Below are 13,256 nucleotides of genomic sequence, written 5' to 3'. Positions count from 1 at the left end.
GTGGAGAAATAACTGCAGTAATTTATGGTAACCTGGCCAATAACGATACAATTATTAAAAAAACTGCCTGGGCATTGAACTGGTTGGTTGTGTAGGAAGTTCATAGGTGCGTATTTTTGCTAGGGCACAGGCAACAAATGGAACAGCTTTTGGCAGCTGCTGTCCTAAATAGCCTGAAGAAGTCAGGTGAAGTGCATAGCTGCTCTTCATTATGTGATTATTCATGGAAACTTTGTTTGTGTTTTGGCGCTAACGCTTTTTGCTTTATTAGTATTTCTGATTTCACATGTTATTGTGACAGTGAATCTTTGCTACTTATTTATTTGGTCTACAGCACAAGGAAAGCTGAATTTAGCAGAGCTTTTTTTTTCCTTAAGCATGGGGATGGTTTTAGATGCAGGCAATTTATTTTTGGTTTTGAAAGTCAATGTTGGCTAATGTTCAGAAACATGATATTCCTGGGTTCTGTCATGTTTGGGAAAAACACAAGGCTGTTAGCCAAATGTTATACTGTTCTTGTCACTGGCAAGCCCAGGCTATAAAATGTGCATGTAGAATTTTTTTTTCATTTTAATTTGTAGAATAGGTGAAATTGGTTCCAAATTTACTTACAGGAGTTTTTTACTTAGTTTCTGTCAGTATAAGGTGATCAATATGTCCAACATCCTTTAATTCTCAGGAAATTTTTGTACTGGTTTGTAATCAGACTTCGCTTGCACTGGGGGTCTGTGGTAAGAAAGAACTTTGCCACTACCATCCCCATATAATAAATAGCCAGGCACTACAGTCTGTGGTTGTCCTGTCCAAAAGGTACCAATGCTTTGTGTTCTGAAGCTTTACTGAAGAAAAATGATACTTTTTCTTGTTGTGGGGGGAAAAAATAAAAAGCACAGTATCGTTATCGATTTTGACAGGATTACTTGTTCTATAATTACAGTGTTTTGCAAACAACACAATGTATAATTTTTAATAACTATCTAAAATGATGTTATGTTTGCTTTAGATGAACTCGCAAATTCATCAGAAACCAGGTTATCCTTGGAAGATCTCTTCAGAAAAGACTTCATAGTTCATAATCCAGAAGCCAAATGGATTAACGGTAAGTGTATAAACTCTCACGTAATTTGAAAGTAGGTAATAATTTCAAGTATTGACTGTTATTGTTATCCAGACACTGAGAAAGAATCTGTTAAAATTTCAAACTCTCTTGAAGTTGACCAGTGTCCCAGTTTTCCTTTTAGTTCTGAATCATGTCTGTTTCATTAATTTTTGAAGTGGCTTTCTAATTTTAAAGCTCTGTCTAGTAGAAACCCACTGAAATTATCTGTTTATGCTCCTGACTCAGTTGGAAGCAGTGATGAAGAATTTTTTAAGAATTGGATCTTGTTTATGTATTCACAAGAAGATAAAATCTATTAATATCTGAACTTTTGGATCTGAGAACCTGTTCTCTACATGTCTAGAATAGATTCTTGAATATTTCAATATACTTGTACAGCTCATAGTAATTTTCTGATGTCTACAAATTGCATGTAGTGTTCTAATTTATTAAATTATTTATAAATGGTATGCAGATTCCCCCCAAATTAAGGAGTTTTAATGTAAAAAAGTAAACAAATTCAAACTTTTTTTTCAACTCATTGACCTCCATTGCTCTTGATCATGTGGGTTGTTCAAATTCTTTCTGTTTAAAGGAAATGCACAAGTAACACAATAACAACCATCTGATTTGTGTCATTATAGTTGGGTCTTTGTATTACTTACTCCAGGTGTTATAATCAAAGGAATGACAATAGACTTTGTGCAAAATAGAGTATTGTTAAGGAGTGCTCTGTGGAAGGCAGGAGTGTGGAAATCTGGTGACTTTGTATGTAAATTCAGAATAACTTTACATGGGAAATAATTCTTCAATTATATTAATCAACTTTGGCATTCAACTATAACTAGAACTGATCTTTATGGTCAATCCTTTTTTTCCAGGGCCTGCTCTGATATTATTTGTTATCCAGTAGTTAAGAGATAGGAGAGGGGATGTTCAGTTTAGTTTCCTGCCACTCTCTTCCCTCAGTTACTCCAGTGAAAATACAGTTGGAAGAAGATCCTTATGCCAGTTCTATCCATTACTCTTGTTACCCAAAACCTCCACGAGATTACTCTCCTAAGAACACTAGTAGTTGTTCATAACATGTGCATAAAACTCTATGCATGTAGTACTAATTTCAAATTCCAGGACAATAAAACTAAAAGGTTATGGATGGAGTTATATTAAATATTGTTGATGCTATAAAACATGTAGTTTATTGTATTTTTTTAACTTGGTTCTACAGCCTGTGCTAAGATGAAAGCTTCTTTCATGAGTTTTCTGGATGTGGTAAAAAGAAATGTAGAATTTGATGCTTAACCCTTCCTTGGATGCAGGGTTTTTTTCTTGACTTCAAAATCCATCTTAAGAAACTCATACAGTGGAATATAATTTTATTAGTATCATGCAAAAAATGGAGGTCGTAAGCAATCTAGTCTAAAAGGTGTGAGATTGTACAGCTATGAACTTTTCCATCACTTCAAAATAATATTAGAAATACTATTTAATAAAAAAAGGCCCTGTGTTATTAACAGTACAGCTGTACTAATATCCAATCTTTCTTCAGTGGTGTTTTACTGAGTCACTATGTCAACTTCTAAGCTTGCAGTTAGGTATTTTCCAAATATGTGTTTATTTGCCAAAGAAACAATGAAGTACAATAGTGCAAAAAAGGGAAAGAATTAATATTTGGATTATTAGAGTATGTGTGTGTATAAGAATTAAAGAAAAAGTGGGGATGATTAAGGATTTATTAAATGTTTAGTGTTTCTGATAAACACAGAAAAAACTATGCTTTTTTTCTGTTTTTTTGTTTGTTTGGTTGGGTTTTTTTTTTTTTTGGTAAGAATTCAGTATGGTTAATGAAATCAATATCTTGGATAATAAACAAAACAAGGAATAGTCTTGCAAAGCAGCATTTCTTCTTCCTCCTTCTAGTTTTATTTTTAAGACTTAGGATAAGATTCTATTTTCTTTCCTGGCATGGTGGCCTTGCAGTGATGGCAATATATGCATGGAGAATGAAATATATAACTTAATATTCAGATTCATTACTGTGGAGCTGAAGGGGAGCATTTGGCACTTTCTTTGGATATTGGCTGGGTAAGTGAACTCTGCACAGGATGATTTTAGCAGAAAATAAATCGCTACTTACTACTACTTCTTACTCCTCTTGAAATAGGATAATTTGCATCTATCTGAAATTTTTATCATCTTCACCTCCTGGGAAGAGATAAGAATAGAGACTGAAAAAGTGCTGCTACTGTAAGCAGCTTCTTCAGGGTCTAGAGTGTGTTTCATCAAAAAATGAAAAGCAAGGTTTAAGGATTTCAAGTGCTGGATGTTCTTAGGTAAGGCCTGGTATTTAGCTGCTGCTCTTTAATGAAACTTTATGTACTGATCTTTGGCTTTATCTTCCAAGCATGTTATTTCTTCTTTCTACTTCCTGCTCCTCTACTACAAATCCATCCCCATGAAGTTATTTCTAAACTACTCTTTAATAAGAAAAACTCGTACATGCAGAAGTTTTTTCAGTTCATTTCATTTTTATGCTTGAAACGAAGTCCTCAATTTTATGTGCTTCCCACCAAAGTTAATAATTATGCAAATGTTTAAAGCTGGAGAGGAAATGTTGGTCTTTATCTAAAATAATCAGCTGTTGCCAAAGAAAATAAAAGAAACATTGTGAACTAGTTTTAAAAGGGACAAAATGTATTCACATTCTATATAATATGAAGGTGTACATATGAACATATCATTCAGATTTCTTCCTCGCTTCCTTTTTCTTTCTCCTTTTCTTCTCCTTTTTTTGGGTTTATTTCAAAGACTTTTTTTTCAAACCTGACTTGGATTTTTCTCTTTGTAAGAATTAACGAAGGAAAGAGATAATATGGGTGATGGCTACTATTTTTCTTGAAGATAACTTAGTAGTTTACTAAACTTTTTCACATATAAATTTGATCACTTCAACTGTATTTAAAAGGACGTGGTGGTGTGTATACACAACCATCATTCAGGCCAACCCATGTTAGCTGGAAGAGTGTTTGATTTCAGGAAGCTTTCCAGTTGCTTTGCATAGTTTTGAAGATGTTAAATGAGAGTACATCTTCCTTTAGCATTATTGTTCTTCAGGTTTTTCTTATAGGAAGTGAGAATTTAAAATGCTGCCAGTGAATTATGAAAGTACTTGGACCTGACAGCTCATTGCTCTAGATAAGAGCTTCACATTAGATGGCAAAGAGGCTTGGTTTACTTAAGTTTAAGCACAAAACTGCAACATAGTTGGGTATATACTCAGCAGAATGATATTTTTCATATATCTGAAAAAGAAGTGTTGGAGAAAGACCTGAAGTCTGAATGATGGCCTGCAGCAGGCTGTGCCCTGGAATCTTGTCTCATGCTAAAGCTCAATAAATCACCTGAGCACATGCATATGTGCTTTATGGAGCCATGAGGGTTTTTGGTATCTGCTTAGGGTAAAACTTCTGTAAGGGGCTTTGCTGAAATTGTGAGATAATAAAATAAGTATTTCTCTCTTTCTGTCTTTCTTGCCTCTGGAGCAGCTCTCTGTTCCTTTATTCAGTAACCCTTTTAACACTGTGTCCTGGGAAGAGCATAGGGTAATGTGCATGGCTGGGCAGCACCACAACTCTGTTCTGGGAACTAGAGTCCTGCTGGTGCATGGATTTTGGAGGGGACTGAGAAGTGGGCAGGTGCCAGCATAGAGGGAAGGGCTTGCAGCGTCGTTTCAGGGAAGAGAGTGATCTTTGAGAGGGTTAGAGATGATACCAGAGCTTCCCTCCTCCTGTAGGACCACCCAGGGTATTCAAAACAGACTCATCTAACAAGCAGCAGCAGCCCTCTCTGTCTCTGGGAGGAAAAGAGAAAATAAGGAAGTCATGGGGAGTCAGAAGTAGTAGGGCAGGGAAGACTTCGTGGGAAGGGAAGGGACCCAGACTGGATGAGGTGGGAATTTGTGTTTCAAGAAGGGTTTCCAGACTCCTGCAGAAACTGCATTTTCTCCACCTATCATCCTTGTCCCTTCTTTCTTGCAGGCGCAGGGGAGGCAACTGGTGCTCACATCCTCTGCTGCAGAAGATACAGAAAATGACAAAATAGTTTGGGGCAGGTTTGTCCCTTGGTGTCATCCTGGCAAACACAGTCCCTTTCTTTAACTAATCAGGCTGAATGAACACAGCATTTTGATGAGAGATTTCTGGAGGAAACATATGTTTGTACCTCTTTCATTTGTTGCAAAACCCTGGTTTTAGAATGAGGTTTATCAGTTTGCCCAGCATAAAATCCTAGGTTGTGCCAGAAATCTCAACAGGTATACCTTGTTTAAACTTAATTTTGAAAGCAAATAATTTTTCATGCACATATATTTTCAAGGGAAAGACTCTTCAACACTTTTTTTTTCTTCCTCCTTTTACAGTTTAATGTATTTCTTTGGATATGATAATGAACCACTGCATCTCAAGACAGAAATATTTTCACAATGCCTTGAGAACAGTATAAAGGCAATAGATGTCTGGGTTTATTTTAACTTAAAGCCTTGTATTTACTTTATTTACTTTAAAATTTTTTTTTCAATATTGTTTCCAGATTTCCTGTGTTAACCTCAGCAGAAGCTTTTATTTGCTGAGTAATATTTACTTGCTCTGATGTGAGCATCTTTATTTATTTTCATGCATTGGTTTTATCAGTGAGGAAAAAAGAGAATAGGTGATGGTTTGTTCCCCTTTTGAAAATCAGGAAAACCATGGGACTGGTGTAGGGAGGAAATCACTCTCCTCCCTTCACATTTATTTTGCAAACATTTACTGTGTTTAATAGGGTCTCTCTTTTTGAAAAATAATAAAAAAAGAGAAATTGTAATATTAAACCACTTTTGCTTTATGTTGACCACTCACTTCACTGTAATATTTTGTAGACTGTGTATTACAGTTAACAGGGAAAGATATTACCTGGTTGAAGAAGTATTATTGCTTTTCATAACATGTTTGGTTTCCTTAAAGAGCAGTTGAGAGAGTGGCTTCCCATAGTTTTATTTGTGGTTGTCCCCGGCACCTTTCTTGTGCTCTACACTGCTTTTATCACCTGGGGAGTGAAATGTGTACACAGTGGCCTTTGCTTGAGCTGGTGTTTTCCTTGAGTCTCTGTTGCCTCTTGTCAGTCCTGAAAAATCAAATAAAAAATGTTTTTGGGAAACCTGGCATGAAGATGGTTGAAATTGCTTTAAAATTGTGGATGATAAAAATGGAAGTGGTTTGGGAAGCACAGCACACAGATTCCACAGTACCACATGTGCCAACTTTGTGCAGGAAACTACAGTTTAAAATGTTTGGCACTTCTTAAAGGAAGCTTTTTCTGTACATGAGACAAATATGGACTTTATTTTGCAGAGCTGAGAGTGTTGTAATGTTTTCAGAGAATATGGATCAAGTGCAAGAAATCAGTCCTCACTGAGCAATAAAACAAGACAGATTCTGCTCCAGAAATTTGTTTCTGAGTTTGAATCAATAAACAGCTAAATACCTCTATTAGGATTACATATCTATATATAGTGGTATGACTCTGGTAATTCATGGTAATTAAGAGTGCAGTCGTATATTTTTTTTTCCCTGTCCCTTAAATGAGATGAGAGTCTGATGCGGCCAGGCTGGAAGTCAGAGATTGTGTACAAGTGCATTTTTGGTGTAACAGGGGCTGTGTTTGGCACTCAGATATTTGCTGTGATACGATGCATCAGTGCTCTGTCAGGGACTTGGGCAGAAGTGAAGAGAGGTATGTACAGTGGTGCTCTTGCCAACTCTCCATAGAGCTTTCATTATTTATCTGAATCTGTCTATGCAGAGCCTGAAGCTGGAAGTCCGGCCAGGGAGTTGTTTTGTTCCCTGTGGTTCCACGTGAAGAGTATATTCTTGAAAAGTAGCAGAGAGTGGTTGGACTTTGACTCCTCGTGCATGGAAAAGCAGCATGTAGAAGAGCAAGTAAAAAAAAATCCTAGGTAGGACTCCAGTCTTTGGAGGGTTTCAGCTAAAACACTTCTTTCCTAAAACTCCAGGAATTGGTGTGAAGTACACATCCAGTTTTTGCCAAGTCTGAAGAGAACATTTTGGTAAAGTCCCAGAAAATTTGAAAAGATACATAGAGCATCTCCAGGCTGGGTGATTATTCTCTCAGAGACTGCTAAAAAGGGGAATAAAAGTTTTGATCGATACCGTTCCACTGATTTGTTAAAATAACTTTTTAAGCAAAAGAATTTAAACAATACTGTTGTGAAATGGATTGATTGATTAAATTCTCTCATTAAGGAATTGAATGGAGGAGTTTGGAGCTGTATTTGTGCTGATGCTGAATGCTTCCCTATGAGCTAGCTGTAGATGGGCAATTGGTCATTCAGGCAAAGGTTGTGGAGGTACCACCCTTGTTCCAGGTGCAATGTGCCTTGTGATATCCCTTCATGGGGGACAATGAAGCAATGGCCAATCTTACTTTAGGAAGAATTTTGATTTTCTTGTTTGTTTGAGTTTTGGGGAGTGGTTCGTTTTGGTCGTGGAAATTTTTAATTTATTTTAAGTTCAGATGTAGTAGTTCCTTGGTTTGGTTTTCTCTGTATTGCTCAATAGAAAATAAATTTATTGTTAAATGTGGCACGTGAGGAATACATGTAAAATAAAAGGAATAAAGAGAGTTATATAAATAGAAACTGAAACAAATTATTTTATGCAGTACTGTACATAGGCTTGCAAGTAAGAAAGAATTAAATAATTTGGATTGCAGCTGAGTGTGAATGTAACATGCACCCTTAAAAACCAGGATGGGAAAAATCCTGTACTTTTTTCTATATGGAAGTGGAGATTTAATGTCATTTCTTTAGGGATTTGTCAGAAAAAAATGTGGCCTTTTTATCAATAATCATTATCACAATGTAAATATTAATTTTTTTCCAAAAAGTTGTGCTTCAACTTCAGAGAGTTGCCCTTGTGAGTGGATCTCACATGTTTAGATGTGGTGGCTCTGCAGCTGTGGGATGCTCACTGGGGTGGCAGCAGAGCTCTTCCCTGTAGGCAGAAGGCCAGAGGATTACTGTTCCTTTCATCCTCTGATTCTCCCCCACAAGGATGAGCACTTGTATAGCCTATTGCTCAGGAGGTTGTCTTGTCCTGATCACTAAAATTCTTTGTTCCACCGGTTGTGCCACAATAGAGTTTTCCCCTCTGTAATTTTCCCCCCTAGACTCTGTGCAGTCTAGGTTTTAAATGATCTTACTTAGTGGCTGTTTTAAATGATCTTCCTTGCTCAACCACACTGTTAGGATCTGTTGCATGCATTATCCTTCTTTCTGCTCTCATATTATTGATGTGTCTAAGCTACCACATTTGTTGCTTGCTTAGAAGTAGATCTTGGGTAATTTCTGCTCAGATCAACTATGTTAATCCCTGTTGCTGCATCGATACTGGTGCCAGTGTTAATGATTGTTAACAAGCATTAAATAGTGCTGTGTATTCAGGACCATTAACTTGTGTCACCGTTGTATTTTGTAAATGACTTCTTAGCACACCTCTTTGGAAATCTCCCTTCCTTCACCAATATTCCTTGTACATAAATACAACATCATGTATTAGTCGTGACCTCTGCAGTGTTTTGTAGCTGTTGTCTTTGCTCGTGCATTACCATTATTGATTGCAAAAGCTTCTTTCCTGGCCATTTGTTTTCTGATATTTTGTTTTGTTTTGTTTTTTGTTTTGTTTGTTTTGTTTGTTTTTTGTTTTGTTTTGTTTTGTTTTCACTAGGAATGTAATACTTCTTCCACAGAGTACCCGAAATTTATTTTCCTGAAGAGTCTTTACTGCTTGTAACAATTTCTAGCTGTATTCATTGAGATGAAGCTGATTCCATGCTAGTTGAAATCTTTGAGTATGGGACAAAATCCAAAAGTTGGTATGTAAGTCAGGAAAAAATGAAATCAAGTATTCCAAATAGTGGGAGATCAAACTAACTTTTACCACCATTAGCCAAAAACACAGCTGATCATTGCAGTCCTTCTTCAAATTTATGTGCCTACTAATTTTTGACTTATTCCACAACCCAAAGCATTAATAATTTAACAAAGACATCAATATACTTAGAAAACATTTACACAGGCTGTGTGCTGTTCTATAAGGTGTATTTGAAAGAGGTTAGCAGAATGGTTTATGTTTTCTAAGCAGTATTTTTAGATAGTAACCTTATGTTGAAGGGTTAAGTACAGTAATTCTGTATGTGAACCCCTGGGAAAGTGGACCAGACACTTAATAAATCTTAGTTCTTTCTGTTTGTTGAAGCAAAAGTCTCCTGAGTGTAGTGCACGGAGTAAGTTTAACTATTCCTGTTACCATAGTGACGTTCATGGAAGAGAGAGACCTTTTCTCAGTGATACACTTTTGACTAATACAACAGTCCTTAATATAATGAACAATTCTAAACTGAATGTGCTATATCATTACTCTTAGGATGCAACCCTCTAGGATAAATATTTTTGCTACATGAGCACACCTGAACATTTGATAAAGTGTTTTAAAATGGTAACAGACGATGGGCGCTACACAACAGATTTGTGAGTTCCCTCCAGACTGCCACTGTTTCCTGTTATATGCAAAGACTTCAGAGATGTATGTGGTTGTGCATCAGCAGGTTTACATGAAGAGTATGATTTTCATCCTGTGCCTCCTTGTTCTGTTTTCCCCACATATCGTCACTGCTCCTCACCAGTAAGTGTACCCATTGCCCAGCTGGAGCTCTAGTCCTTTCCCTGTGAGATGGATTTGTAGTAACCTGTTAACTTTTTCTTTGGAAGCTGCTGTTTATGCCTGCAACTGGTTTTATGGTTCTCTTACAAGCTCATTTAGATTGCTGTAATTGGTTCGTCAGCAATTGGATTTTCTTCAAAGGAGTGCTTTTCAGGAGGGCATAAACCTGCAGTTGTAGTTGTGTGCAGCAGCAGCACGGTTGGCTGATTCTGCCTTCTTTCCATTTGCCTAAACCAAATCCTTTCATTATCTTCAGTTTTCTTGTTTGTCTAAGTGAGCAGTTCTTTAACAAACACTCAGTTGATTTTTGTGGCAGATTAGAACGTTGTACAGTGCTTAAAGTAGTTATCTTTATAAGCTGAAGTTTTACATTTCTAATCCTTATATTTTTTGTCCATTGGTATTTTTCTTGAAATAAGAAGCAGTAAAACCAGTTCTTTCTATACCATTCTGTAAAGCTCCAGTGTTTACGTAATGGATCCATAAAAATTGCATTTTTAAACTTACATATATCTATGGACATATATATAAGTTTATTTCTCTTTTAGTCCTTTTTTAGTTTGCTCTCTTTAGTTGATTCTGTTGTGCATTCTCTGATTTTTCTTTTCCTGTTCAAGTGGCAGATTTCAGAGACACTGACTCATATTTGCCACTCATTCATCCATTTCCCTGGTCTGTTTTGCTTTCTGTGCCATATGTTGTTTTTCTTAAATGTATGAACAGACCCTCTGCCTCTGGCAGACACTCTGCCCGTGTTGGCAGTTCAGACAGCTGGAAACAGGTACCAGGCCAAAGTTATTCTTCATAAGAAAATGTGATTGGTACTTGAACAGTTTTGTTTGTTACATCTTTCAGTGTGATGCAGAAAGTACTTTTGGTTTTAGTATGTTTGGAAAAGTGGATATATCTGTCTATATATACTGAGGTAATGTATTTTGGATTTTTTCAAGGGTCTACTCAGTGCATCAGTTCTGTTAAATTCTCTCAATAACTGTTAGTGTTGAGCAGGAGGAGATGACACCAGTGTTATGTGGTTTTGATCTAAACTGCATCCTGTTGCAGTTTGGATCTATTCATTTTAGGTGCATCAGGACTGTAGGGAAAAGACACTGGAGGAAGAAATCTACAGAATGAAAGCATTAAACTTTAAAAATGTGGCCATGAAAACCCAGGACTTTTGACTTCTCATTTTAATTTATAGCAAAATAAACATCGAGGAGGTAAGCTAATCTATTTTATTGTGAGACAGGCACTGCATGAGAATGAGCTTTACTAGTTTCAAAAGTTACAGTTATCCTAGAGCAGCCATCTCTAGGATAAGAAGGCAGCTTTGTTTCTGCTTAGGCCTGGAGTTATGTCCTAAGTCTTTTCTGCCAAACTGAGTCTGTTAGTTCTGTAATGGTGATTCAGATAATTATGTATTTGTTATCAGGATCTCACCTGAGACAGCTCATCTGTAAAGGTCACTAAGCAGCTGTCAGGTGATGATAACTTTCCAGGTACTGCTGATATGAATTAGAGTGGCAATTATGGTTTGCAAATATTTTTGTCAGAAAAGTTTTCTGATGATTTCTCTTTGTCTATTTTTAGTCTTCACTTGCAAGTTTTGTATGAAGAAGCATTTTCTGTATAAGCTTTGTGAAAAAGGTTCAAATAGTTCACTTTAGCTTTCTCACATTTTGGATAATGTGATTTTTAATTTTTTTTAAATGTTTAAATCTTATCTTCAGTATAATAATGATTTTATTTTGACATTTCTCTGTTATTATAATGTATTTTATATTACTTTTGCACACTATTTTATTCATGCAAAACTGCTGTATTGTGGTGTTACCGGAGTGAACAGTTCAACATTTAAAAACAAGTATTTAAATATATTCTATCTAAAATTCTAAGGAATCTTTTAATTAAAAAATTTATAAGTATAAGGTTTTCAGTTGATTCTAATTTTGAATAAAAATGCTTGCACTCCAATATTTTGTCACCTCTATGGGCAATTTAGAGAAGCCATATTAGCAATTAAAACCACATTAGCAATTACAGCTCCAAACTACATTATTAATTTCCCAAACTATGATGTCATGTTCCATTCATGGAAATCTATTGCAGAGTTAATATTATATAATCTGCAGCATTTCCATTGATTCCTGAAGGATTCCAGATGTATAGAGATATGGAAATAGGCTCCTGTTATGAGATGCTTCAAAGGTGGATGTTAATGCTTTGCTTTCTGGGTAACTGCACATGTAATGAAATTTATGTAAGTTATGAATTTCTGTCTTTTTTCCATTTTCATACCCACTGTTGTTCCTTGTCCTCCTAGAGGCAAGGACTCACTGTTCCAGCGAGTTAGTCCTGTCTTTTTTTAGCAATTTGAAATGATCATATAAAGTGTTACATAAATGTTCCTCTCTGCTTAAATATTCTGCTCTCTTTCTCCAGCTATTTCGTGACCTCTTATTTTGATAAATTGTTAGCTGAAAACAATTTGGTCTCAAAACTCTATTTTTGAAGATCTTGATTAGCTCATGCATTTTACTATAATGGAAATAATAACAAGAGTTCTACTGTATTATTCCAGTAGAAGTTATACTGTTAAATTTTATTTTTAACTACTTAGCTAAATTCAGTGCAAAGAGTATTGAAAAAGAGCTGAAAGTGAAGATAAACAAATTTCTTAGGTCAGGTACTGTCATTGCCACTATCATCATTTGATGTGTAGTGTATGGAAATAGAGGCAGGCAATATCTCTTTCAGGACTAAATGCTTTCAGTCTCCCTACCATCTCCAGAATAGTCTTCTACTAATTTTAAACAAACATTTTTTAGGATGGGTCTGTCCTGAGTACTGCAGCACACAACCACTGATTGCCTCACCACTAGATATATTTTAACTGTATCTTTTATTTGTTACTCATTATAGAAAAGAACAAGTGGGAGTATTCAATAAATTCCATTAATTTTTCTGACTGCTTGCTACTTTTTTGGATTAGGTAGGGAAAAATAACATTACAGTTAAATGATAGGGTTTTTGTGTCAGAGAGTAAATCTTTGCAGAGATGAGAGCAAGAAAAAAGTGCTATGAAGAGCCTGACTCTGGGCTGGTTTGTGAGAATTCCTGAACACCATGTTGAAGACAATCCAGTCCTTTTGCTGAAAACCATGACATTCCCTAATTCCCTACACTGGTAATGTGTTGGATGAAGGTTTTTTAGTTCTTTGTAAGGGCGGTTGTGAAGATTGACTTAGGATCCACTTTATTCTCTTCTTCCTGTTGTTTAATAACAACAGAACACTTCATAGTAAAAGTTCTCAAATGGTCTTAGTCAGAGTACATTGATGTCTCTGGAGCTATTCATTGAATGCTTGTTCCTTTAGTAC

General features: G+C 36.0%; 1 protein-coding gene across 3 annotated transcripts in view; it reads left to right on the top strand.

Annotated features, from left to right (window-relative positions):
• DPP10 (dipeptidyl peptidase like 10) overlaps positions 1-13,256 on the top strand; it is a 479,453-nt gene that overhangs the window by 273,702 nt on the left and 192,495 nt on the right. For all 3 annotated transcript variants that reach the window (XM_051810269.1, XM_051810268.1, XM_051810270.1), the window contains exon 3: positions 1,004-1,099. In XM_051810269.1, coding sequence (XP_051666229.1) covers positions 1,004-1,099 — 96 coding nt within the window. The remainder of the gene's footprint in view (positions 1-1,003; positions 1,100-13,256) is intronic.

This window comes from Manacus candei, unplaced genomic scaffold (genome assembly GCF_025592945.1).
Source record: "Manacus candei isolate 608988 ecotype Guabito, Panama unplaced genomic scaffold, ASM2559294v1 h1tg000077l, whole genome shotgun sequence".
In the NCBI taxonomy this organism is placed as follows: Eukaryota; Metazoa; Chordata; class Aves; order Passeriformes; family Pipridae; genus Manacus; species Manacus candei.
Note: the sequence above shows the minus strand (reverse complement) of the source record. Positions and strands in the feature narration are given on the sequence as shown.